Source organism: Theobroma cacao, chromosome 1 (assembly GCF_053813885.1).
Source record: "Theobroma cacao isolate CCN51 chromosome 1, ASM5381388v1, whole genome shotgun sequence".
Lineage (NCBI taxonomy): Eukaryota > Viridiplantae > Streptophyta > Magnoliopsida > Malvales > Malvaceae > Theobroma > Theobroma cacao.
Genome location: NC_142639.1, coordinates 34,158,631 through 34,182,177, shown reverse-complemented (window position 1 = coordinate 34,182,177; position 23,547 = coordinate 34,158,631). Strand labels below are relative to the sequence as shown.

Here is a 23,547-nt window from a genome sequence, read left to right as displayed (position 1 = left end):
CAAATTTAAATAGTAAAATTATTATCCGCTATAATAATTTTGAGATATTTAGTATTTGAATTTAATTATAAAAAATGATTTTTAATATTACATTCTAATTATATATTTTTTTTGTTTATAAAGTCTTTATAATTAATATAATACTTACTAAAATTCATTAATTGTTTTAAATATGATTTTAAATTTTAATATTTTTATGAACTAACTTTAATTTATTAAATTAATTTTTATTAATAATATACATAAAAAATTAGTTTTTAATTTATGTTAATCAAGTATTTATTGAGTAAGGTCTAAAATACTAGGCTAAAAGTTCGAGTAGCAATTTAAAATTTTAATTGAATATTATAGAGTTTGATTATCTTATGAAACAATAGGATTTGATGAATACCCTGCCTATTGACATTTTTTTTAAATACTTTTTTTGTCATATTCCATTCCTTTAAAAAGGTCTGATTATTGCAAAACAGAAGAAGCTAAACTCAAGCTGCTCACAAGGCCCAAGATTGGTCCAGTATTCCGAGTCCATTTATTACAGAACAGGTCAGAACCCGGCCCAACACATCCTGCCCAGCAGACAGCAAAAATCTTTGTCCTTGAGCATTTGGGACAACTCATCATTAAACTTAAATCCTTTCCCAGAATCCAAGATACCGAGGCCGGCAAAGATACGAAAGCGTTTCTCTTGCTGCAGTTTTACTTTCAGCATCTACTTCGCAGCTTGGCGCCAACCCTTCACGAAAGCTAAAGAGAAAGAGCCGCGATGGCGTTTGGGCAAACGCTAATGTCAAGCAGAAACCTCTTATTCACCGTCCCAAGAAACCCTCACACAAACATCATCTCCCTATCTCCGACTCCCCAATACTCGTCTTTTTCCCTCACTAAACGACCGCGGTCCTTTCGAACGCTGAAATGCTCTGTCGATTACAGAGACCAAAACTACAACCTTCAAGTAACGTACCCAAAACCCCCAGAAATCCCGTGGAGCAAGGACCTTTGTAATACGGTGCACCTCATCGGCAATGTCGGCGCCGCCGTCGACATGAAGCACTTACCATCCGGCAAAGTCCTGGCGTGGACTCGACTAGCCGTCAAGAAATCCTCTACCGACACCACATGGTAATTTTTTCATTTGCTCTTAGGGAAAATGAAAATTCAGCCCCAAAATGTGCCTTATTACACAAATTTCTCATTTTGCTTATCTTTGGTTTTTTAAAAAAAAATTGTTAGGATTAATTTGACATTTTGGGATGAGTTGGCGAATACTGCGTATCAGCATGTAGAGAAAGGGCAACAAATATATGTTTGTGGTCGGTTGGTTTCGGATACGGTTGAAAGTGACGATGGCAAACAACAGACTTATTACAAGGTCCCCAGAATTACTATAATCCTTTCATTTTTCGTTGGCTTATTGAAGATTTGAAGAATATTCTTATTGTTTTTCTTATTTTTGGTATCACACTATAGATAGTTGTCCAACAATTAAATTTTGTGGAAAGGAACTCCTCCTCTGTGGCATCATATGATCGTGGCTCTAGTGTGGTGCCTAGTAAGTCATATTGCCCGTTTGGCTGAAAAACATTCTGAACAAATAACGATGCGAGTTTTTGTCTTCTTATTGTTTTCTTTTTACATTGGGTTTAATCATGGCAGATAGGAAATTTGGCGGTAATGTTGTGAATAATATGGGCTCTGTTGAGGAACTATGGCAAGCGTTCTTCGCCAATCCTACAGAATGGTGGGATAATAGGAAGAACAAGGTAGTTGTTCAGCAGTCTCATTTGAATTCAGAAGATCATTGCATCATGTCTGATGTGGTTGTGCTTTGATATGTACATATCTACCTTTAAGATTTAATGCAATTACAAGAATTAGGCTACAGTCAGTGCTTTGCCAACAATGCTTTACATGCATCAAGGTCATATTACAATTTTGTAAAAACTAACCTAAGAAATGTTTGAGTCAAAACAAGAATTGGCTTTCCGGACTGTGGAATTAGATGGATGAGTTTCATCTTTCATGGTCTGATTATATTGCACCAATAGAATTGAATGCTTTGCCATTGAAATATTTTGCTAGCACTTTCTATTAACTGTTAACTCAGTGTTGTTTCCTCGATGTACAGAGGAGCCCAAAATATCCAGATTTTAAGCACAAGGATACTGGAGAAGCTCTATGGATTGAAGGTAGGAATAATCCACACTGGGTGAAGTCCCAATTGGAGATACTAGACTCCAGAATGAGTTATTTCGAAGATGAGGATGAAAGGATGCATGCTTCAATCACTGGTGATAATCTCACGCCTTTCTAATGGCTTATTCTACTGTGTTTGTGACGTTGCTATAAGTTGAGTACCCTTGGCATGGTGCTCGCATATTGCATGAGGAAATTTTGTAAGCCCTGATACCCTTCAGATGTATGGTCTGTTCCGTAAATTTTGCATCGTCTACAAGTTCTAGTTTCATATGCTTTTGTTTGACCTTTTGAATTTCTGGAATATGATTAATTATGTTTGTCAGTGTAATAGATTTGTCTTTTGGTGGCCTTCCTCTGTAATTACCATGAAGAAATTGATGATTCACTAATTAATTCAATTGCTTAAACCTGGTTCTTTACTCTGATAATGTAGCACACATCTTATGCATGAGCACCGGATTGGATCTAAATTCTTTAATTTATATTGAAGAGTAGAAATAAGAACTTATTAAGTTTCTGGTTTTTTGCCCTCTTTCCTCCTCTCCCAATATTGGGTGATAGATGTTGGAACTCTACCACATTCTACTACCTTATTCTGCCCATTGGATCCCAATGCTGATACAAGATCTCAATCTATATTTTTTCATTCAATTTATACTTTAATATGGCTTTGAAGTTAATTGAATTGCATCTCCCTTATATTTTCAACCTCCAGTTTAAACTCAATTCTTGCTGTATATTGTCTAACTTAAATGCTCTCAACTTTTTAGTTTTCTTATTATTTTTCATCCTATTTATTTAGTATATGTATTGTGCCATCAAATTTTAGGAAATCAAATGCAGACAGGTTTAGTTCAAAGCTTGGCTTCACACCAGTCATTCCTTTTCTGGACTGGACATACTGAATTTTGATTATTCGACATTGTTAATTTCTGTCATTTCTCCTTCAATAAGCAGCAGTTCAAGATGAAATCTGTCCCCTGCCTGGTTGTCAAGTGTGCTAGAATCCTGTTTTAGACATGCATTAGTATAAATCTGACACAGATAATGTGGCTTCTCTTCTAAACAGCAGCATGTTGTTGAAATGATAGTCCATTGAGCCAATAACCAGTCTCAATTAGTCTTTATATATAGGACGCTGACCAAATGAACCCTTTTAACCCTTCTCCCAAACTGGCTTTTATTCTGTTGCTTCTTTGTTATAAGATTGCTCTTGGTCTTCATCCCTCTCGCACATTTGCATTACCTGATGATTTTGGGGACTAGGGGGGTGATTGCTTTGTACTGCAGGTTCCTTTTTTTTTTTGTTTATCCTGCAGGTTTTTCTATTGTCATTAGCAGTGAGTTTTTCTGCTCTCATTGTTACTTAATGAAATGCCAATGAAATCTTCTGCTTTTCAAAAAAAGAAAAAAAAATTGCTTGATGATTTTTTTATCATTTTGTTAAATTTCAATAAAATTGAATTCTGCTTGACACAAGTCATTGAGAGTTATCATTAGATAGGGTAGTGACGAATTTCTGGATTATTCTTTAGCTGCTCTACCCTACCCACCTGCCCATGTTAGTTACTTTTGTTTTCACTTTGTGAGGTTCTCATTGCAAATGGGGAAAAAAAGGAGGCCTTTTATCTTTCCATTCCGCTTGAGCAGTAGCAATTTGTAGTCCTTGATATTTCTCGCATAAAAATTCTAATCCCGTATCCTCGAGCTAGGATTTGTTCACTCTAGTGGCTGCCATCTTGTATTGTGATGCAAATCGCACAACTCCTTCCGATCTGTGTCAGCAACATTCGGTATTGGGCCACGCCATTCTAAACTCTAAGCAATCTTGTTTCAACAATATTTTCTTCTTCTTCTTCTTCTTTTGACTAATCAAGGGATTAATTGCTTTTACTTGTTTTATAAGCCAATACGTGGTTATCTCAAAGATTTCTATTGGCTAAGCAGTTCTCTCACATTGCCAAATTTCTGTTACCAGAAGAAACTCTTGCACATGCACATGGCAAATTAAGTACATCCCAAAGTTTTAACTAATGTTTCAAATGAAACGGAGGCGTTGAGAAATAAGCCAATTAATCTTGAAAATTATCCAACATGTAATTTATAATTACAGCTTACAATTTGAAAAACCGAGTCTGTCATTACCTGAGATGCATGTATGCTTTCTGTCACAGACATAGGATATAGCTGAATGAATCATTACTTCTCAAGATTATCGTATTAGATGAATGCCGCCACCATGTATATATCTCAAGATTGTGGAAACTGGAAACCGATTGAGTTGGGAACAAAGGTAGCTTTGTTATCGTTTTTATTCAACCGTATTTGGAAGTGTTAGCTAAATTAGCTATCAATTAATTATAAAAGGATAGATAGTATAGTGGAAGTGGAAGAATTTTGAGAGAATTTATTCTTGCCATTTGTTCATTCTGATCAAAATAATACAATACGAAACTGTACACATAAATATGTATAAGTTTTTGCCTTTCATGTAAACTTCTCGTTACATATGCTTATCCTGGAAAAATGGTAAAGTAATATTTCCTTTTTACAGTTGGATATCAAGCATTCTATATTCGTTTCCTGCTTTTGATATTGTGCTATATTCTTTATAAAGAACTATAGATCTTTGAATTAGCGGAGGCCCAAAGCCGTCCATGATTCAAGAAGACGAAAAGAAGGGGAAAATAGACGATCTTGTTAATCTCTGAAATTTTCCTCTAGCAAGTAGCCTCTCAGGGAGAGCAGATTGATCTTCCTTGTGGATTATCCGAGCCAAAGCAAATTTCTTGTAAACTTGTCTCTTCTTGTTAAACAATTTGTTCGTTGTGGAACTCATACACAGCCCAAGCCTCTGGCTTCTGATCCTTTCATGATTCTCAGCCTCTTGCAGGAGGAGATGAACATTCTGTAAACAAAAGGCAACAAAAATATGAGTTTGTTGATAAAATGAAGGAAATCAACATTTAACGTTCAAGAAAAGTAGCTTTGGATAGAGAACTTACTCCCAGGGAACATCTCCAACAAGCATCCAATCACCGTCTTTGTCTTCATAAGTAGGAGCATAATCAGATCCATTGTAGCCTTCCCTCTCTGAGTACGCACCTATTAATTGCAGATCAAAAACCATCAGCACTTCTACTACAAAATTATTAATAATCACCATAGTTTTATCATTGGTTTGTCAAGGTTATGATTTTTACCAACGGTGAGCTTGAACATGTTTTCCAAAGCCTTGAGCAGCCCCGCGTAGCTTCTGTAAACCTTGAGATCAATCTTCCTGAGATAAGGAGCTCCATCAACGCTTACTTTCACGTACATCCCTGCCCCTTCAACCTCATTGTTCTTGGTCTGTAAACAATTTTTCCTGTAAGATCGGATTGGTGGCCATCCTACAACTTGTGCCCTGCATTAATTCATAAAATAATTTTTCATAAGATTCTATCTAAAAATAACTCAGTAACTCATTATACCCATACCCTATAGTCTAACCTTTTGTTAACCAAACGTTTGTAAGACAAGAGGTTTCATATGCATATATATATATATACACTTACTTGACAGGAGGGGCAGTGTCCTGGTGATCATCATTTCCAGCCTCTGTCACGCAATAACTGCTCTTAGACCTTGACTCCTCAGAAATCTCTGATGAAGATCTCTTATTGTTTCTGATACAAGGAGTCGATTGTTTCTCAGGCTCATCACTCCCAGGCAACCCCAATCTGAGCTCCGTTGCCTTGAGATTGAGATCGTTCTGGTAATTCACTCTCCTTTCCATTGCTACCAATATATAAATATTTCCCAACCTGAATAATAGTACTCTTCCAATATGTTTCCTATTGCTCCAAATATTGTTCGAAGGAAGAACTTGAGGATTTTGCTTTTGCAGATCTCTTTTAAAACTCTTATTTGTGTTTGCCCAAGAAAGAAGCTTTGTAAAAGATTTGCGGACAGTGTGTTGATGAGAAAAGATGTGAAGCAGGACATGTTTTATAGGGGAGAAACTGTTTCAAGGGACAAAATCCAGGTGACTTGTTCACTCGTGCATGCATTTCATCGATGAGAAATGATAATCCCACGCACGCGGTATCATACGCGCTTCTGGAATGACCAATCATCTGGGTTCCCTCGTGGGACCCCATGGGGACACGTGGAGCGATGCGCGTGGGCAGGATAGTCGATGTTCCGGGACATGGACAGATATGGCTGCCTGTCACATGTGGGGCAGCGCTGAATTTGGATGCCCCAAGTGAAGGGGACAAAGGAGGGACAAGCACAGCCGATGGAAGTGAAGACTGTGGACCAGAATGGACGGCTGAGATGGGGGGGTTTGAGAGGATTCGGAGAGTGAGTCAAGGATCGTTGGATCCCGAGGGGGTTGGGGGAGTTAGGGGCGGGGAATGGGAAAGAGCCCCATGTGAACCTGGGTCCCACGTGGATGTCGTTGATTGGTAAGGCCATTGCATGTGGGATGAGAACAGTGGGACCCTTCTTTAATTGATGGGCCATTTTAGGTTGTACATGACATGTGGAATGTCATGTGGCCGAATGGTACTTGTTCTTCTACTATTACCCCACGGGGTTTTTCCTTTCCCCTCCAGTCTTCTCCTTGTTAGAGGGAGGGTTTAGAAATTGATTATTCGCCAGGATCTTATCTTTGGATTTGACTCTCATTACACAAAGTTTAAAGTATATTTTGTCAAAGAGATTATGAGTTTTTCGTTGTAAATTCAAGAGGGAAGAAACGTGAAATTTCCTTTTCCTTTTTAATCTCCTAAGCCCAATATAAGATGGGAAAGATAGATAGTAACGAAAAATGTATCCAAAGTCCATTTGTTTGCAGCTAGAATTTCAAACTATCCCCAACCAACCAAGAGGCATGCTAGCACCACTCAATACTAACATGCACAAAACCAACTGTCTTTAAGGTTAGTTAAGTCTTGTGGGGTGCATATATATAACTGATATAAAATGCCCGCTAAGCGCTGTTCACAAAATTTGAGGTGGAACAATTAATTAATGCCAATAGATAGCTTCTCACTTGTCAATTTCAGATGGGGATGTATAACAAAATTCCAGTGAATTAATTAAAAGCAACATGATGGCTACATGTTGAGTTTTTCGTCCACGAAATCTAGGTTTTTGTGGCCTCGATCGGCATTAACTGATCAAAGATTTGATAATAAGGCAGGTTTGCATGGCACTGAGCTAGCAGCTGTCAATGCTCCTGCTGCATCCGCGATTGTGAGTAGATTCTTAATCTTAAATTTAATCAACGTGCGATTACGTTTCAACCTTTGCCTCTACAAATTAATATAGAAAAGGAGTTTACATTGCTTAGTAACGCGAGTTTCTTTTTCTCTCTTCTGGCATGAAATTGATGTAAAAATCAGTTTGCAAATACTACGTCATTTGGAATAGGATTTGTCGATCTAACCAGGGACAAGATTTTGCCTTACAGCCGATTGCCGCTCTATTATAATTTTTAGAAAGCTGGCTCACACGGATACTGGAAATTAGAAAATAACAAAGTCCGGCGATTGGCATGACAAAGAGAAGACAATCATCGAGTACCAAGATGATCCCAAATAAGTTGTGCTTCATTTATGTAGAGACCTTAATCTGCTTTTCCTGTCTGTGAAGTTTGCTCCAACTCAACCTCCCCCACCTAATTGCATAATAATTCCAGGTATCAATCACGACTCACTATAAAATTTTGGGTATTATATTTAAAATTTGAATGTTAAAAAAAGAGGAAATTATAAGATAACGAAAAAATATTTATTGACTTATAACCCAAATCTAATTTACTGTAAAAATTAAAAAAAAAAAAGTCTAACTTTAATTTTTATGGGTGGGAAATGGAGCTTACTAATGTACCAGGCTGCTGCAGCTTTGTGTTTTTTGAAGCAAAATTTGAAGAGATGCAAACTCTTTTTCCAGCACCTGTTGAAGTGTTCCCCAATATAGATGGTTGAGGAAGTGGGCAGCCCAAGTTTTGAAATCTTCTCAACAGCCTTGTTGGGTATGGGGCAGCTTTGTTTGCTGGTGCCAATGTACTGAGACCCAGTTCCTTTAGGCTACCAAAACATATCCGCAAAGCTGCACCATATCAAAAATACAACTCACATAGATAGGAGATGGCATGAGAAAAAAAAGGCAACGGACAAACTGATAGGTGTCACATTTGAATTTCGAGCTACCGTTGTGATCTAATTTTGCCTTGTTATCGCAGTCACAACTCAGTTATCTTTGGAATTGCATTCTAAGGACCACAGACAGAGAAAGGGTCCACACCCTTTCTCACCCCCCAAACACGCTTGGATTAGTTTTTTAAGTTTCTGTCTATGCCAATGCTGACTTCATCCCATCAGCTTATACCCCACAACATCACATTGTGTAGTGTACCCCCTTTGTTGATTGTATTGTTGCCCCCATAATTTTTCAATATTAATTAAACGCAAAATCCTTAGGACTGAGAAAAAAAAAATTCAACATCGTAAAAACCTAATCACCACCTTTCGTTAACTAGGTACAGTTCATCAAATACTTCATCTCTCTTCTTTTTAACGAAGAATAGTCAAAGTGCGGACTCTTGACCACCGCCAACCTCCAACCTTTTCAGATGATACCAAGCTCCGGTTGATAGATAATATAATATAATTCCCTCCTTCGCTTTTTCCATCCAAATCAAACTTCAAATGTAGTGTAGGATAAGCATACCAAGCTGCAATAAATGCAGTGAGAGTGCGAAGCTATCATATCATTGAACCACACGTGTGGTGTCTTAATTGCTGATGGCGATAGTAAGGCCTACGCCCACTCGTGGTGGCGGAAAGCTTGAAATTTTGGACTCTTAGTTGGAGAAGAAGCCCAAAAGCCATTAAAGAGAGCAGCCCCCACGCAGCTACTGTTGCTGTGCCCGTGATTATTGGGTTTGGCCTTTGCTTCCCATGCGCATCAACCATCTTATGCCATCATCACCGTTTTGCATGCAGGCACGCATGCATCAACCCCATCTTTCATGGGTAAACTTTCAGCTGTTTATATTATCTTAGAAAACCAGATATGCCTAAATGGAGAAAAATACAAATTTATGGCTAATCATACCAAATTAATTACCTTCTTAAAAAGCTTGGCTGTTAGTAGCGGTGGTTGAACTTGAAATACAGGAGAAGTCATCTTGACTTGCACACGTGAATGTGGGTACTAATTATGGATGTCCAGATGTGGGACCCACATGTTTCAGAGTACTAATAATAGCAGGGACTGGGCCATTATTCTTGCTCAGAGTGGGCCCAAACTTGCACTTTCAGAGCTCCACCATGGGGTGCTGTGGTTTCGGCCCCTTGGTTGACGAGTTTAGTCTGGCTGCCCATTTTTGCCACCTAAAGGTGAGACAGGATATCCGGCAGTACCAAAATCCATATCCAATCTGATTACTACTTCTTGGTGTGATTCTCTTGAAAAATGAGATCACCCCATTGCTTTTTAATTCGATTTTATCTACAAAAATTTTTCAACGGTCATTCAAGGGTGGCTATTTTCTCATCTTCTCTTGGCATGGTTGGCCACAAGCATAGCCACGAATTTCAGCATTCTATCTTTTATGAATCCTTAATTCTGCCGCTTCCCATAACTTGGACGTCTAATAAACAAGAATGAAAAGGATGGACCCTTCATGAAGACTCCAGGTTCAAAGAAATTAAGACCTAGTCAATCTAACTTTGTTGATTAATTTATAACATAACCCTAGGGTCATGTCCCCATGGACGGACCTCATTAAATATATAGGACAATACGAAAACAACAACAATTGCATGGGTTGACATTTATATATATGGTTGCTTACTTACGACTCGAAAATTATTAGTTTTCATGCAACGTATTTATACATGAAACATGCACATAATAAGCCATACTGCTTTCAGGAAAGAAAGGGAAAAAAAAATCCAAAGCATGCAATATCTTTATTTGCAGAAAAAGAAAATATGATGATTTATTAATTTGGGCCTTGGTTTTTCTAATAGATAGAGGGAAAAATGAAAGTTTTTTCCATATAATCCAACAACAAATCAAAGTGTTCAAGGTTTGTTGGCTGTTGATTGATGCAAACAAAACTCTCATTAATTTGTTGCTGTTGGAAGGAGCTTTAGCATGCATACCTAGAAAAGTGAATGCGACACTTGAATTTGTCAGTCTTTGGAGGAATACATTGCATTGGAACCAATTTCATTCCTTTTCCCATACCTTCCATATATATCAGTAATCATTTCTAGCCATATATCTATATACATGTATGTAGCTATTGAACAGTTTTAATATCTTTCCTTTTTCAAAGCTTCATCTCCATCGAATATATAGATTAGTTACAGTACATGTCAAATTAATGATCCAACTTGCAATTAAGTTGATAAAAAGAGGATAGTTTAATCACTCAAATCTTCACTAAAAGTAGCATCTAAGATGTGAACATGCGATCTTTCATTGTCATAAGTGCAAGCAAAACCGCACTTTTTGTAGAAAAGATTCACATATCATTATTAATTAGGATCTGTTCTTAAAGCATTGAAGTGAGATTATATTAATCGCAATTGAAAGAATCAATAACAATAAAACAAAAGCGTAGCATTTCCGGCATGGAAGGTACAGAGCAAAAAGATTCTTGCATGCACTAGTTTTTCACCATTTTCAGCTCTTTGGGTTCTTTCTAACCCTGCCCTCAATACCATTTGTCTCCATTTTTTTTATTTTTAATTGACATCAGTGAACATAACCACCGCCCAGTAGGGAATAAAATAACAGTATCTCTGGTCAATAATGATTGAATTATTATTTTATCCAGCACAAAAGAAATATAAAAAAGGAAATGATCATTTGGTTATATTGATGATCTATGCAAAGGGGATGGCTGACTACTTTCGGATGGGCACAATGCCGGAACCTACCTCTGATTCTTTGTAGGGATCGAAACCAAGTGTCAAAATTTTAGTACTCAAAAACTGTAGATACTCTTTGTAGAATTGAAGACCTCTCTACCTAACTGACAGAGATATTCCATAACTAAGAGGTTTTGGAAGGAGTTTAGGGTACTTAGAAATTAGAATTCTATTCAACAAAATTCGGATACTACTAATAAAAGATTAAATTTAGGTAATTAGATTATTTTTGTTATAATCGTTTACGTAGGAATTTCCTAGAAGAAATCTGATCTAATTAAGTTTCGTCTGTTAATAACATAATAATGTATATATTGGTTATTTTTTACTACTAATTAATACATAATTAAGGCTGTGGTTAATGGTACAGTTTAATTATACTAAAAAAAAGATTAAAATAAAAAGAAGGGGAAGGGCAGTGGGATGCCCTGCAGCGGCGCACATGGGATAGGGTTTGATACATAGGCGACACACAACCATATAAGCAAACAAGTTCACATGGCCACTTTGTGGGTCCCTTAAATTTCCCCCCTCCAGTGAATCTCATCACATGCATTTTCTTACACTTGGGTCCCACTTTCTCAGCCAACCGTCGAGATTAAAAAAAAAAAAGGCAAACCCTATTCTATTTGGATTTTCTTTATTTATTTATTGTTTAAAGTTTAAACCATGAAATCATGCCCAAGGCAAGGGAGGATCGTATTCAAACTAGTGTGTATATATTATTACCATATCGTTTTAAAAGGAGCGCAGGGAAAACTAACTTGAATTGATTAATGATAATAAGGATTCTCTACTTAGAAAGGTTAAAGAGGTGATTATGATAAGAAAAAGGTGCTGTCGATGATTAAAAAGCTGCAACTTTACTTATTATCTAGAAAAGATATGAATGATTACATTGATTAATGTAACTTGTCCCACTTTTCTTGGGCTAATCAAGATTTTTCTTTAGTTCAAGCCATACTTAGCATCATCTTACGGTTTTAGATTGAGTAAACGTTAAAAAGTAACAATGTAACAGTTGGATGTTAAAATATATAGAGGGTATAGTAGTAGATTTTTCTCAAGTATTCTCGGGATCTATATGATTATGAAAGGTTTAAAGAATTAAGGAATATGATTATTTTAATTACTAGTTTAATTATTAAAATAAGATTAAGATTAATGACTTGCATATCTTTCTCGGTGCTTTGACTGTAATCAAGAAACTAATTTTGCGGTTAAATTACTGAATGATGGTACCTAAAATATCTTGGACGAAAAAAAAATCCATAATTTCCTCAATATGCTAGTTCCGATATAGTGGGTGGAATTTATGAGAAGTGATCGTGGCCTCCATGTGTACATGCAATTTGAGACCGCAACATCCATCATAATAGAGATGATGGAAACTCAGACTGGTTTTGTGCATGCCATAGTCACGTCCAGTTGAGTGTGCCCTGTCAAATTATTGCTCCTTGTTTCTCCTTTTGCACCCACATTTCCTTTCCAAAGCACACACTAGTTAAAGCCACACCCCAACATACACTTTTTCTCTGTCATCTTAATTTCTAAGCACTTGGACCATACATACGGTGTTGTATAAGGAATAATGTAAAATACATGCGTGAAAATGCAATTGAGCCTGGGGAACACAGGCTATATATATACTCCTATACATCTAAATAAAATCAAAATATATCCACATTTGTGTGTATGTACTATAAGTTATTTGGTCATTTTACCGATAAAATGCATAAAGAATTACAAAAATGTTTGTGTTGCCTCTCTATAAAAGATTATAGTCTAAGTTTCACTCTTTCGCTTCCTCTTAAAATACTTTGTTATATCTAAAATTAAAATATAATTAATGAAGGACACGTTTTGATAAAAAAAAAAAAGAAGATTATATAAAAAATTAAAAAATTACTACCATCCCCAATTCTCAATTATGGTAAATTTTAGAAAAAAAAAAAAAACCAAAGGTGGGCCAAACCCAAGTTAAAATGGGGAGAGCAGCCAACGAGGGTTGTCCACTCTCTCTCTACACACAATCATAGGATGCTAACGTCACCTTGCCGTCAGCTATCCCAGCAAGTTGGGATAATCCAGCTCACAGGTCATGCCACGTGTCCACATCCCAGTTTATCAGAAGGAGAAACCGACAATGCACCCCTCCGTATATTAATACCCTCTCAATGCCCAACACTCCTCTCTTCTTTGCCGACGTCGCTATTGCTCTTACTATATCCCAAACCCCTTTGTTATTACGACCTTTTTCTCTCTATTTTTTCACTTTCATTTCAAAGCACCAAACCAACTCGAAAACCACAAAGCCAAAGCCTAGATACACAAGACTACAAAAAAAGATTAAAGAGAGAAAAGCCATGGGAGTTGGGCTGAAGTTGGGGAAAGGAGGAGGAGATGTTGGTGGCGAGAAGGCGAAAATGGGATTTGAAGAGACTGAGCTGAGGCTAGGGTTGCCTGGGAATATTAGAGCAGGAGAAGGAGAGGTTGCAAGGAAGAGAGGCTTCTCTGAGACAGTTGATTTGAAGCTTAACCTTTCCTCAAAAGAAAGCTCTGGGGTGGATCCAAATGAGAAGGAGAAGAATCTTCTCCCTTGTGCCACTGATCCTGCGAAGCCTCCTGCCAAGTAAGTTGCATGCTTTTTTTTGTTGTTTTGGGTTCTTCTTCATCTTATTATGTTCTTTTTTTAAAAAAAAAAAAAAAAAATCTTGTTTGCTTTAGTTTGTCTGGAAATATGTTGGTGCATATAATTATAGGATGATTAGGCTTATTAGGTGCTAAAGTTAAGCATATTTTAACATAAAAAAAGAGGAGTTTGGGCAATTAGAGCTTTGATGTTATGTTTGTCATGAAGATGTTGGATCTTGAAGCAATTCAATCATCCAGAAAAGAAAATAGAGAATAAGGTGGAAAGCCATAAATTATCATTTCAATTTGTGGAGCTTCTACTACCTGAAAATACACCAGTCCACTGTGAAGCTTAGATTTTTACACGAATTTTTTAATTTCAAAATGAGATGTGGTTGGTTATTATATGGAAGGACAAAAAGAATGAGAGATGCGTTTCAAATTATTCGCCTCTATTCAATTCCCTTGAAATACTATTTAAGAACCTAATTATTCTCCTCTATTCAATTAATGGCATCTTCCATCCAATTAGTTTCTACTATAGGCTCCTAATTGCTAACAACCATTTCACGCAAAATTTGCTATTTTCTTAGGACTTTTTATATTTTCCGTTCAAAGCAAGCATATTTGTTCAGACTTGTAAATTTTTTAGTAAATGATATAATTAAATAACAATTAGAATGGAGATATATATATATATATATAAAATAAATTCAAAACCAAAATTTGTTTTCCTAAAAAAAAATCCGAAGATTTACTTACTTAATATCCAAATATAAACAAAGAGAAATTAAGATATTATACATAAAGTTTCATAGATCCGTGTAGAGTTATCATTCTTACTCATCAAAGAATATATATCATACAATTAAATTTTCCCTCGATATTGTAATTATTTTAACCTTGATACTCTAGTTTCCAAAATGAAAATTCCTGTCAGTGATGAGACTGTAAATCGAAGGCGAAAGTTATTTATTTAATAAAAGTTCATAATATATGACTTTAGGGCGCAGGTTGTGGGTTGGCCGCCAGTCCGGTCATTCCGGAAGAACATGTTCGCCACCCAAAAGAGCAGCAGCGAGGAGAGTGAGAAGGGCGGTGCAGGCAACGCCGCCTTTGTGAAGGTCAGCATGGACGGTGCACCTTACCTCCGCAAAGTGGACTTGAGGATGTACAAAACTTACCTGGAACTTTCTGATGCCCTAGCCAAAATGTTCAGTTCTTTCACTATTGGTACGTACTACGTAACCTGCTTTACATCAAGAGCAAGTTTTCCTTTTCTTTTCTTTTGTTTTATTCTTTTTTTGTTTAAGGTTATGATTTTTATTGATATAATGAAATGTGTGTTGAGTGAAGGAAATTGTGGATCCCAAGGAGTGAAGGATTTCATGAATGAGAGCAAGCTTATGGATCTCCTTAATGGCTCGGATTATGTTCCTACCTATGAGGACAAGGATGGTGACTGGATGCTTGTTGGTGATGTCCCATGGGAGTAAGTTACCTTCCATCATTAATTCACAGCTCTTCACTGTTTTCCACTTTGGAGCTTTTCAGTCACATAAATAATTCCTATATATATATATATATATATAATTGGAGAGCAACAATGTATTAACAACTTTTACAAAATTTACATAAATGAAACAAAACTAATCTTCTTTTTAATTTTGAATATCAGTATGTTTGTTGAATCATGCAAGAGGTTGCGCATAATGAAAGGAACAGAGGCAATTGGGCTTGGTTAGTATTACTATTTCCTATTCACTTAGAATTAATTAAACAAAACCCCTTTTTTACCTAATTTTATTTAATTAGTATTTTGGTGAATTAATTTTAACAAAAAAAAAAGTAAAAAAATGTTGATGAATTTCAGCACCAAGAGCCATGGAGAAATGCAAGAACAGAAGCTGAAGTTGGTAGCTGTTATTAGCACAACCTGCTCCTTTGATCTTGTGGTCGCTGCAGCTGTCGAAACAATGATAAGAAGCAAAAAGCGAGCAGATGGATTGAGCAGGTTGACTACTTTATTATTATTACTATTATGATTAGGGTGCTTTTGTGCTTAGAGTTGATATATAAAATTAATGTGAGATACCACTACTTAAGTATTTGTTATGGACAAAAACAATAATAATGAATATGATCTTACTGTACGTCGCAAGACATGGCCTGTCTTTGCTTGTGTTTAGTAGTGTTAAAACACTCACTGTAATAATGTATCTCTTTGTAGTTATTATTACTTGTTGTGTTCCTTAAATTTTGTTTTTAACTGAAAGGGAAATTTATTTAATGGGGGGGGGGAAACAGTGGTGTGTGTCCGAGAGCGAGATGAAGCGGAGATGGGCATGGAGACTGGAGAATGGTTTTCATAAAGCATTTGACCTGTGACAGTGAGTCAAAAATGGCGATTGTCATGGCGGTTGCTGCCCATGTATATTAATTATATTTTGCAATATGAGCAACATGGGCTTTGTACAAATTGATCAGTTGGATCAAGTACTGGTCTTTCTCTGTCTCTCATATCTTGGATCTGACACCTCTGCTGAAATCCATGGATGGAAAATTGTCAATATTTTAACAGCTTGTTGGGGAAGGGCATGGGGAAGAATTCTTGGGAACTATTGCCATCAACATCAAAGTTTCTTCAACTTTTCTAAATAATTAATTAGTTCATAATAAATTCATAATTTTGTCTCGTTTTACCCCACTGTATATACGACACTTATATTGATCCAGCAATCTTGTTGCAACTCTTGGCAACATTTTACTTTGTTTCTTTTTAATTTCCACTCAACTCCTTTATCTTGTATTCCTTTGTTGGGTTTATAGCCTATAGGTGCCATTCAAACTTGACAGCAAGGGTTTCCATTAGAGGATAAAACATATATGAAAGTAGTAACATTTAGGTTCTGGCAAAGAAAACAAAATTCTTCGTTTCCTTTGGATGGCAAAGAAAATATCAAGGGAAATTGCCCCACTTAATTTGCTTATATTAATATCTATCATGGACCCTTCTTTCAAATAATCTCAAGAGTCGGAGGCTACAAAGGAACCGGAAGCAACAGCAGCAGCAACGGGGGAAGAACCCAAGCTGAAGCTGGAGACAAGGCGTTGATGGAGATACAAGGGATCTTGTTGCCAAAGTCAGCCAGCCCCATTTTTTCTTTTCTTTTTTTTAAAGTGAAAGTGAGAGAAAATAGTTGGATTATAAATTTTATTCCATATTTTCCTTAACAATTTCTTTTATGAAAAAGTTTTAATATGAATATATCTAAAAATGTATAAACAATTAATTTGATTAAATTTTTTAAAAATTTAATTGAATCAATAAAAATAAAAGTTTGATAAATGCACTTGAGTAATTAACTAATTGATTGATGCATGATTCTTTCTAAAAAATAAAATTTGAATTTCTTTTCTCTCAATTAAAAAAATCTAATTAAATAAATTAATTCAAATAATAATCAAATTGATCAAATTTTTTTATAATATTATTATAACTTATGTAGTAAATAATTAATGATTTATATGCAAATTGATTAATTGAATTAACCAAAAAAAACTGTCCAAATCAAAATTGATAATCGTATTTATTTTTCGAATTAATGAAATAAACAAGTTAATATATATAACCATATTTATAGCATTTTTATTAATTCAATTTTAATAAAAATTTGCTCTATCGTAAAGAAAAACCTTGATATTTGACTTACGAGTACTCATTTAATGTTTGGAGAGATATAATCTTTTGTTTATCTTTTTCGTCACTTCACTCTCCTTCGTTTCTTTTTAATTGTTTTTATTTCTCTATCATTTTTTCATTTAAACATTTGACTCATTGATTAGTACATGATCTTTTTATTTAAAAAGTAAAATTCAAATCTCTTTCCCCTAATTTCAAAAAAAATAAAAAACTTCAACATGCGGAATAAGCAACACTTATGCTTGCTATGTATCCACGGCCGGACTCAAAGGAACAAAGCAAGACAAGTTGTTTCTCTTTATTTTTTCATGGCCGAAAAGAGATGAAAACGTTCATTGCATACATAATTTTATCAAACCTTAATGTGGTGTATCTGCAAAAGAGAAATTACAGTAAAATGGTTTTGTTCTATATGTATTGTCATTCAAACCAATGAGCAATGAACAATTGAGTGTTTTCCATTAATGACATCGACTTCTACAATCCGCAGAAATTGTATTATTGAAGTCATCTTTCCTACTGGATTCAACATTTACATTGCAATTCATCCATTACGTAGTGAAAATTTTCATCTGGTTTGAAAGTTACTTTAACCATTTACCTTCAGAAGTCAACAGACCTGATTACCAGGTCTGCATTTTTCTTTGACGTCATTATAATTTTGGCATTTGGTCGATCATTATAGTCAATCTGCATGATAGAGAAAGGATTTAAAAAACAAAAAAAAAAAAAAACCAATTTATCTAGAGGCTTATAGAACTTTTCAGCTCACAGTAAGTAAGCTTACCCGCCATTGTGCAACATCAGGGGGCTTTCCTGTTACAGAACAGGAAAACAAAATCAAAATGCAACATCTTTTATATGTAAAGGTGCCTGTTTAAAAATTAAAATGGATCCATTACCTGTTGAAATATGCCTTTTTAAAACTCGTTGTATTGCCGTGTCAAGGTCAACATCAATGAACCTTCAACATAAAAGCAAAATGTAGAATAAAGGCCATTGCAGCATCACAGAAATCAAACCAGACTTTTCATATGATTGTCTCAAAGGCAGAAGTTTCACACATAATAAGTCTAAAGCAGGCATGCAGCTGTCAAAATATGCCTTTTTAAAACTAGCTGCATAGCCGTGTCAAGGTCAACATAAATGAAACTCGAACATAAAGCAACATGTAGAACAAAGGCCATTGCAGCATTGCAGAAATCAAAATAGACTTTTCATATGATCATCTCAAAGGCAGAAATTTCATATCTAATAAAGCCTAATGCAGGCATGCAGCTTTTGAGACGCTGGTTAGAATTGAAGCATAATATCATGATGCAATCAAGGACATGAGAACAATTTTAAGCATGAACTACTTTCAAGTTTTCATAGAAAAAAACAGAAAAATAGGAAACAAAAGAGTGTCAAACTAGCTCTCATGGTTCACCTTTGAGACAGGTGAACCATATTTGAAGTATAAACACGAGGAAAACTCACAATGTGTATTTTAAAATCAAATTGCAGGGAATTAACAGTAAAAGGAAAAATCAAGCTATTACAGGTAGAGCATGATGCTTACCACTTCTCGTCAAACATAGACGATATCTCCTTCCAAACCCCCTCTTCCAACAACAGATAATTACCTTCTACTATGACCACCTTATGCCTGCAAAGAGGACAACAAATATGTTTTATTTATTGATCAATCATAAACTAAATCTCAACCTATCGACTGCTGCAAGCCTGCAACTACATTTGTAAATTAAGTCATACCAACCTCCAACTACATTTGTAAATTAAGTCATACAAACAAGAAATAACCAAAGAAAGTGAGCAAAGAACCAAATACACATTACACAAGATCAACATGAATTAAATCTTGGGATAACTTCACATTCTCAACTCAGCCTGCTAAATTCATTTTATTTTCCATTATATTTCCAACTTCAAAATTTCCAATCTCCAATTAATACTTTTATCTGAAAATGGTCAGCAGTCAAATTAGATGCTTAAATCTTATATTCCATCCACTTTTAGCATTCCAAATTCTCAACAAAAAGAAGACAACAAACAAAGAAAAGATCACTTACTCACTTAGTCTATCCAACATTGAGAAGTTTCTGGTCTGAATACAAGAAAAGGTGTGAATCACTTACTGAAGGCTCACAAAGATATCATCTTCAATAGGATCTCCAACACCATGATCAAATGAAGGTGCATAAACAGACCCCTGAGAAATTTTTTTTTTCTGATTAGAATACAAATTGCAGTTGTTGCAGACTTAAATGAAAAAAACTCCATCTATATATCTCTAAATTATTCCTCTATCCAACCATTCATCCATATGGATACACAGAAAAACACAAAAATAAATATACATTGCCCCAAATCAAATGTTTGTTGAGTTAAAGCACCAATAGCTACCAACCTGATCCCTTAGATTATTCAGGCAATTAAGCAGTAGCATGGGGTCAAAAGTCCATGGAGCTGATTCATCAATGGAATGATCATCAATTTAATTTCTAACAAAGTGAAATACGAATGAAAGGATCATCAATTTAATTTCCAACAAAATGAGATACTAATGAATGTTAAACACAGAAGCTCACCTCCCCTTCTTGCATGTGCTTCTTCTGGATTCTAAAATGAAGTTACACCAGTTAGAATCACAAACATCCAAGAAAGTTTCAACTATGACACTGAAAAGTCATGGATGGTGGAAGCTTAACCTCCATTGCGTCTAGCTGGGAACGATATAGATGGAACCCATCCATTGGAATAACTATAGCCACATCTGGAGGCTTAACTTGAGAATCAAAAGATCGAGCCTTCTGGGGCCATAACTTGTTTATACGCTGCATAACTTCAACAGCTAGAGTACTTTTCCCAGCACCAGGAGGGCCAGCTAAACCTACAATATGCCTGCATGATCTCCAAACATTAGATTTAACTAGAGGAGTCAGAGCAAAAGTTGCAAAGAACTAGGATAAGCCTAAAAAGAAACGACAGGAGTGCCATATGGAGGCAGTAGGGAAGCATGAGACAATGGAGGGCCTCCAAAAGAGCATGAACAGTACCAAAAAGAAACTATATAAGCAAAGAATGTGCTACTCTATTGTAACTGAACTTCTTTTGAGACAATACTATTATGCATACATTTTTTTTCTAAATGGTACATATGACACAAGTCTTCCCACAAAGAGAATAGAATAAGAGCTCATACTATAACTGGCACTGTTGTTGCTTCATTTGGAGTAGAAGTATTTAATATTTTAGAACAGATATTTACATATGGGTGCAAGATCCTTCAACTTGAATACAGGCCACATCAACAAACAGCAATGACCACTCATTTAGGATACCAAAGCACAAATTATTCCTAGATTCAAAAACTAGAACTTACTTTGCATTGGGATTTGATGCTACTGCTGATGTAGGAAGCAAACGTTCAGCCAAAGTATCAAAGATCTCATCCATAGAACTTCAAATAAAAAATAAGTAAAATCATCAAAAATAAGGAGAACTGTAGAGGATAAAAAGAATAAATAAGAAAACAAGTAAAATTGCTTAAAGACCAAATAGCATACATGACCATATTTTACCCTATAACCAATGAGTAGCAGAGATGTAAAATTAGTAAAGAAATTAAAAAAGAACTTTTCTCAACTCATCAACAATTGAAAGCAATAAAAACAACTAACCAATAACTATTGATGCAAAAGGGATTTAGATGGAATTCAAATAATCAGCAAAATTGACTTCAAGGTGAGCCTTTCAATAAATACTATCTTTAAAACTTATTTCGCCTCCACCACTTGGTATACAAAAGGGGAATTATTCAAATAGCTTTAGGAATACAATGAAACCAACATCTAACGTCATCTTTGCACTTTACGAGATAAGCTGCTAGATACATCCGAAAGTTTACAAAGTTGTTTGACTTTCAAGTGTTTATATTTATTTTCAGAACATAATACTTCTATCTCTCTTGATTTTTTTGCTCTTGTCTTATTTGTTTTTGATATGTCAAAATGGTTGACAGCATGTCATTTATATAAGCTTGCAAGTGACTCTTCTCAAGGACACAACCCTTTCATTAAGTCATCTCTTTGTCTAAAAGATACCTTTGCATTTTGTAAGATACAATTCTTGGATAAAGATATTGTTTCAATAATGCCTTATGAAAAGACAACTATTCATTCCATAAGACATAATATTCAAACTACAATATGAAAAGATAACTTTCCATATCTAAACTTTTGAACTATGGTGTTTTTCCAATTGTCTTGTAACCTTTGGATTTGGAAATGTTTTTCCAATATGTCACTTTATAAAGAGACATAACCATTCACCACATTATGTATTTTATGTGACATAACCTTTAAGCTAAGATAGCTTTCCATTATGTGAGACAATCTTTTATTTTGAAAATACACCAACAATAACTACATTTCATATCCAAACTCCAAATAAGAAAAGCATAAATATATCTGATTAACTGCATTTCATATCCAACTCCAAATAAGAAAAGCATAAATATATCAGATATACCATGTCTAGTGAGTTAAGCTCACATCAATGAAGTCAGTTTTTATAAGAAAAAGTTTCCCATCTGATTCTGTATCAATATGATAGACTAGAGACATGTGGCTTGAGTAGAAACAGAAATTGATTTTGCAGCTGAATATGCTCCTATCAACATGTGACAAAAGCACCAAAGAGAGAGCAATCAACCATGGGAGTGTGGTAAAGCTAGAGCAATTTGGGATAAACAATATTTTAATAGCCCGACATTTTAAACCCAAACATGAAGAGATATTAATAAAGCATCAACAACATAAATAACTGCATCCTATTGCAACGATACGGACGTAAACAAATGGAGTGAAACTATTACTCAATGATTCCCACATGTTCGGATCATCTTTCCAATGTATAAAGATCCAATACCTGGCCTCCAAAACCGGAAGTTCTTTCCTTTGACAGCATATAACCTACAAAAGGGAAGACATTAAGTATCAAAGCAAAGTAAATTACATAGGAAGAGGGGGAGAAGGAATTATAAAGAATTGAAAGATAGCAATAAGAAATTTAACCTTCAATGGGTTCTCCTTCTGAACTAGAGAACTGTACCGGCCTAATAAAGGCGGTGCAGTTCTTGAATTCAACGAAATGGACACCAGATGTTGATTCCATGAAGAAAGCTTAACTCTTTTGAACAACAAAGACTCTGCACAATAATAAATATACTCATTGAAGATGCAGGATCTTTTAGTAAAACAAGCCAAAAAAAAAAAAGGCAAATTGGTAAAAGCAATTCTATAAGATAAAAGGATCGTAGTACAAGCACAAACATGATTTAAAGAGAAAAGGAAATTGGAACCTTTCGAAGAAGAGAAAAAGGGTCTTGGATTCCTGGAAATCGAAGGAATCTCCATTGCCGAACCGTCAGACAGAGAGGGAGAGCCTAGAGAGGTTGGAAGGAATGATTCCAGAACCTGAAATGGCTTGCCTTCTTTTTTTCCGGATAAATCAGTAAACTGAGTAAGAACCCAATGGGCAATGGATCTCTCAAACAGTTAACGAGAGCAAGACACGTGCTCATTTGGAGTAATTTGATCAAGTTGCTGTCTTCGCAATGGCGCCGTGCCTTCTCTAGTTTGTCTCGCGTTCAAGTAACGCCGTTAAGGAACAGCGTACACCCTTTCATTTTCCAATATATCTGTGAAAATTATTACAATTAGATAGTGTGCGTAAAACATATTTGGATTTTTATTTAACACCGATAACTTTACAAGCCGGCTTAAAAAGTGTATATATATTCATTTAGATATATTTAAAAAATAATATTATATTATTAATTATTAAATAATATATATTTTAAAATAAAATATTCAAATATCTTTAAATTTTGATCAAAGTTTCATAAAGTCTATGGATTTGAAAAATAAGTACTCTATTTCATAAAAATATTTTTTTTATATTCATAAGTTTAACCGTTAGTCAATTATTAAGATTTTTATTTATTTGTTGACGTAATAATATTTTTTGAATAATTTTATCTTTGAATATGTCAAAAATTATAATATTATA

General features: G+C 35.2%; 4 protein-coding genes across 5 annotated transcripts; 2 read left to right on the top strand and 2 right to left on the bottom strand.

Moving 5' to 3' along the window:
* Positions 1–608: 608 nt before the first annotated feature.
* On the top strand, positions 609–2,603 carry LOC18613238 (protein OSB1, mitochondrial-like). The gene is made up of 5 exons (XM_007050363.3): positions 609–1,119; positions 1,231–1,369; positions 1,468–1,549; positions 1,654–1,760; positions 2,126–2,603. Exons 1-5 carry the CDS (start codon positions 764–766, stop codon positions 2,309–2,311), a joined length of 870 nt encoding a protein of 289 aa, XP_007050425.3. The 5' UTR covers positions 609–763; the 3' UTR covers positions 2,312–2,603.
* Positions 2,604–4,591: 1,988 nt separating this feature from the next.
* On the bottom strand, positions 4,592–6,177 carry LOC18613237 (auxin-induced protein 22D-like). The gene is made up of 4 exons (XM_018118109.2): positions 5,754–6,177; positions 5,400–5,602; positions 5,202–5,301; positions 4,592–5,104 (listed from the first exon to the last, which is right to left on the bottom strand). The coding sequence occupies exons 1-4, from the start codon at positions 5,972–5,974 to the stop codon at positions 5,032–5,034; spliced, it is 597 nt and encodes a 198-aa protein (XP_017973598.2). The 5' UTR covers positions 5,975–6,177; the 3' UTR covers positions 4,592–5,031.
* A 7,153-nt stretch (positions 6,178–13,330) lies between these two features.
* LOC18613235 (auxin-induced protein AUX28-like) lies at positions 13,331–16,026 on the top strand. The gene is made up of 5 exons (XM_018114231.2): positions 13,331–13,767; positions 14,776–15,002; positions 15,126–15,261; positions 15,448–15,509; positions 15,643–16,026. Exons 1-5 carry the CDS (start codon positions 13,502–13,504, stop codon positions 15,678–15,680), a joined length of 729 nt encoding a protein of 242 aa, XP_017969720.1. The 5' UTR covers positions 13,331–13,501; the 3' UTR covers positions 15,681–16,026.
* Positions 16,027–17,859: 1,833 nt separating this feature from the next.
* On the bottom strand, positions 17,860–23,076 carry LOC18613234 (P-loop containing nucleoside triphosphate hydrolases superfamily protein). 2 transcript variants are annotated; one of them, XM_018119253.2, is made up of 12 exons: positions 22,838–23,066; positions 22,551–22,684; positions 22,405–22,448; positions 20,858–20,935; positions 20,184–20,376; positions 20,064–20,094; positions 19,883–19,941; positions 19,611–19,684; positions 19,034–19,120; positions 18,375–18,436; positions 18,260–18,288; positions 17,860–18,162 (listed from the first exon to the last, which is right to left on the bottom strand). In XM_018119253.2, the coding sequence occupies exons 1-12, from the start codon at positions 22,890–22,892 to the stop codon at positions 18,076–18,078; spliced, it is 933 nt and encodes a 310-aa protein (XP_017974742.2). In that variant the 5' UTR covers positions 22,893–23,066; the 3' UTR covers positions 17,860–18,075. The 2 variants fall into 2 exon arrangements, with proteins under 2 accessions (XP_017974742.2, XP_017974775.2); XM_018119286.2 differs by lacking the exon at positions 18,375–18,436 and having other exon boundaries at positions 22,838–23,076.
* Between the last annotated feature and the right edge of the window lie 471 nt (positions 23,077–23,547).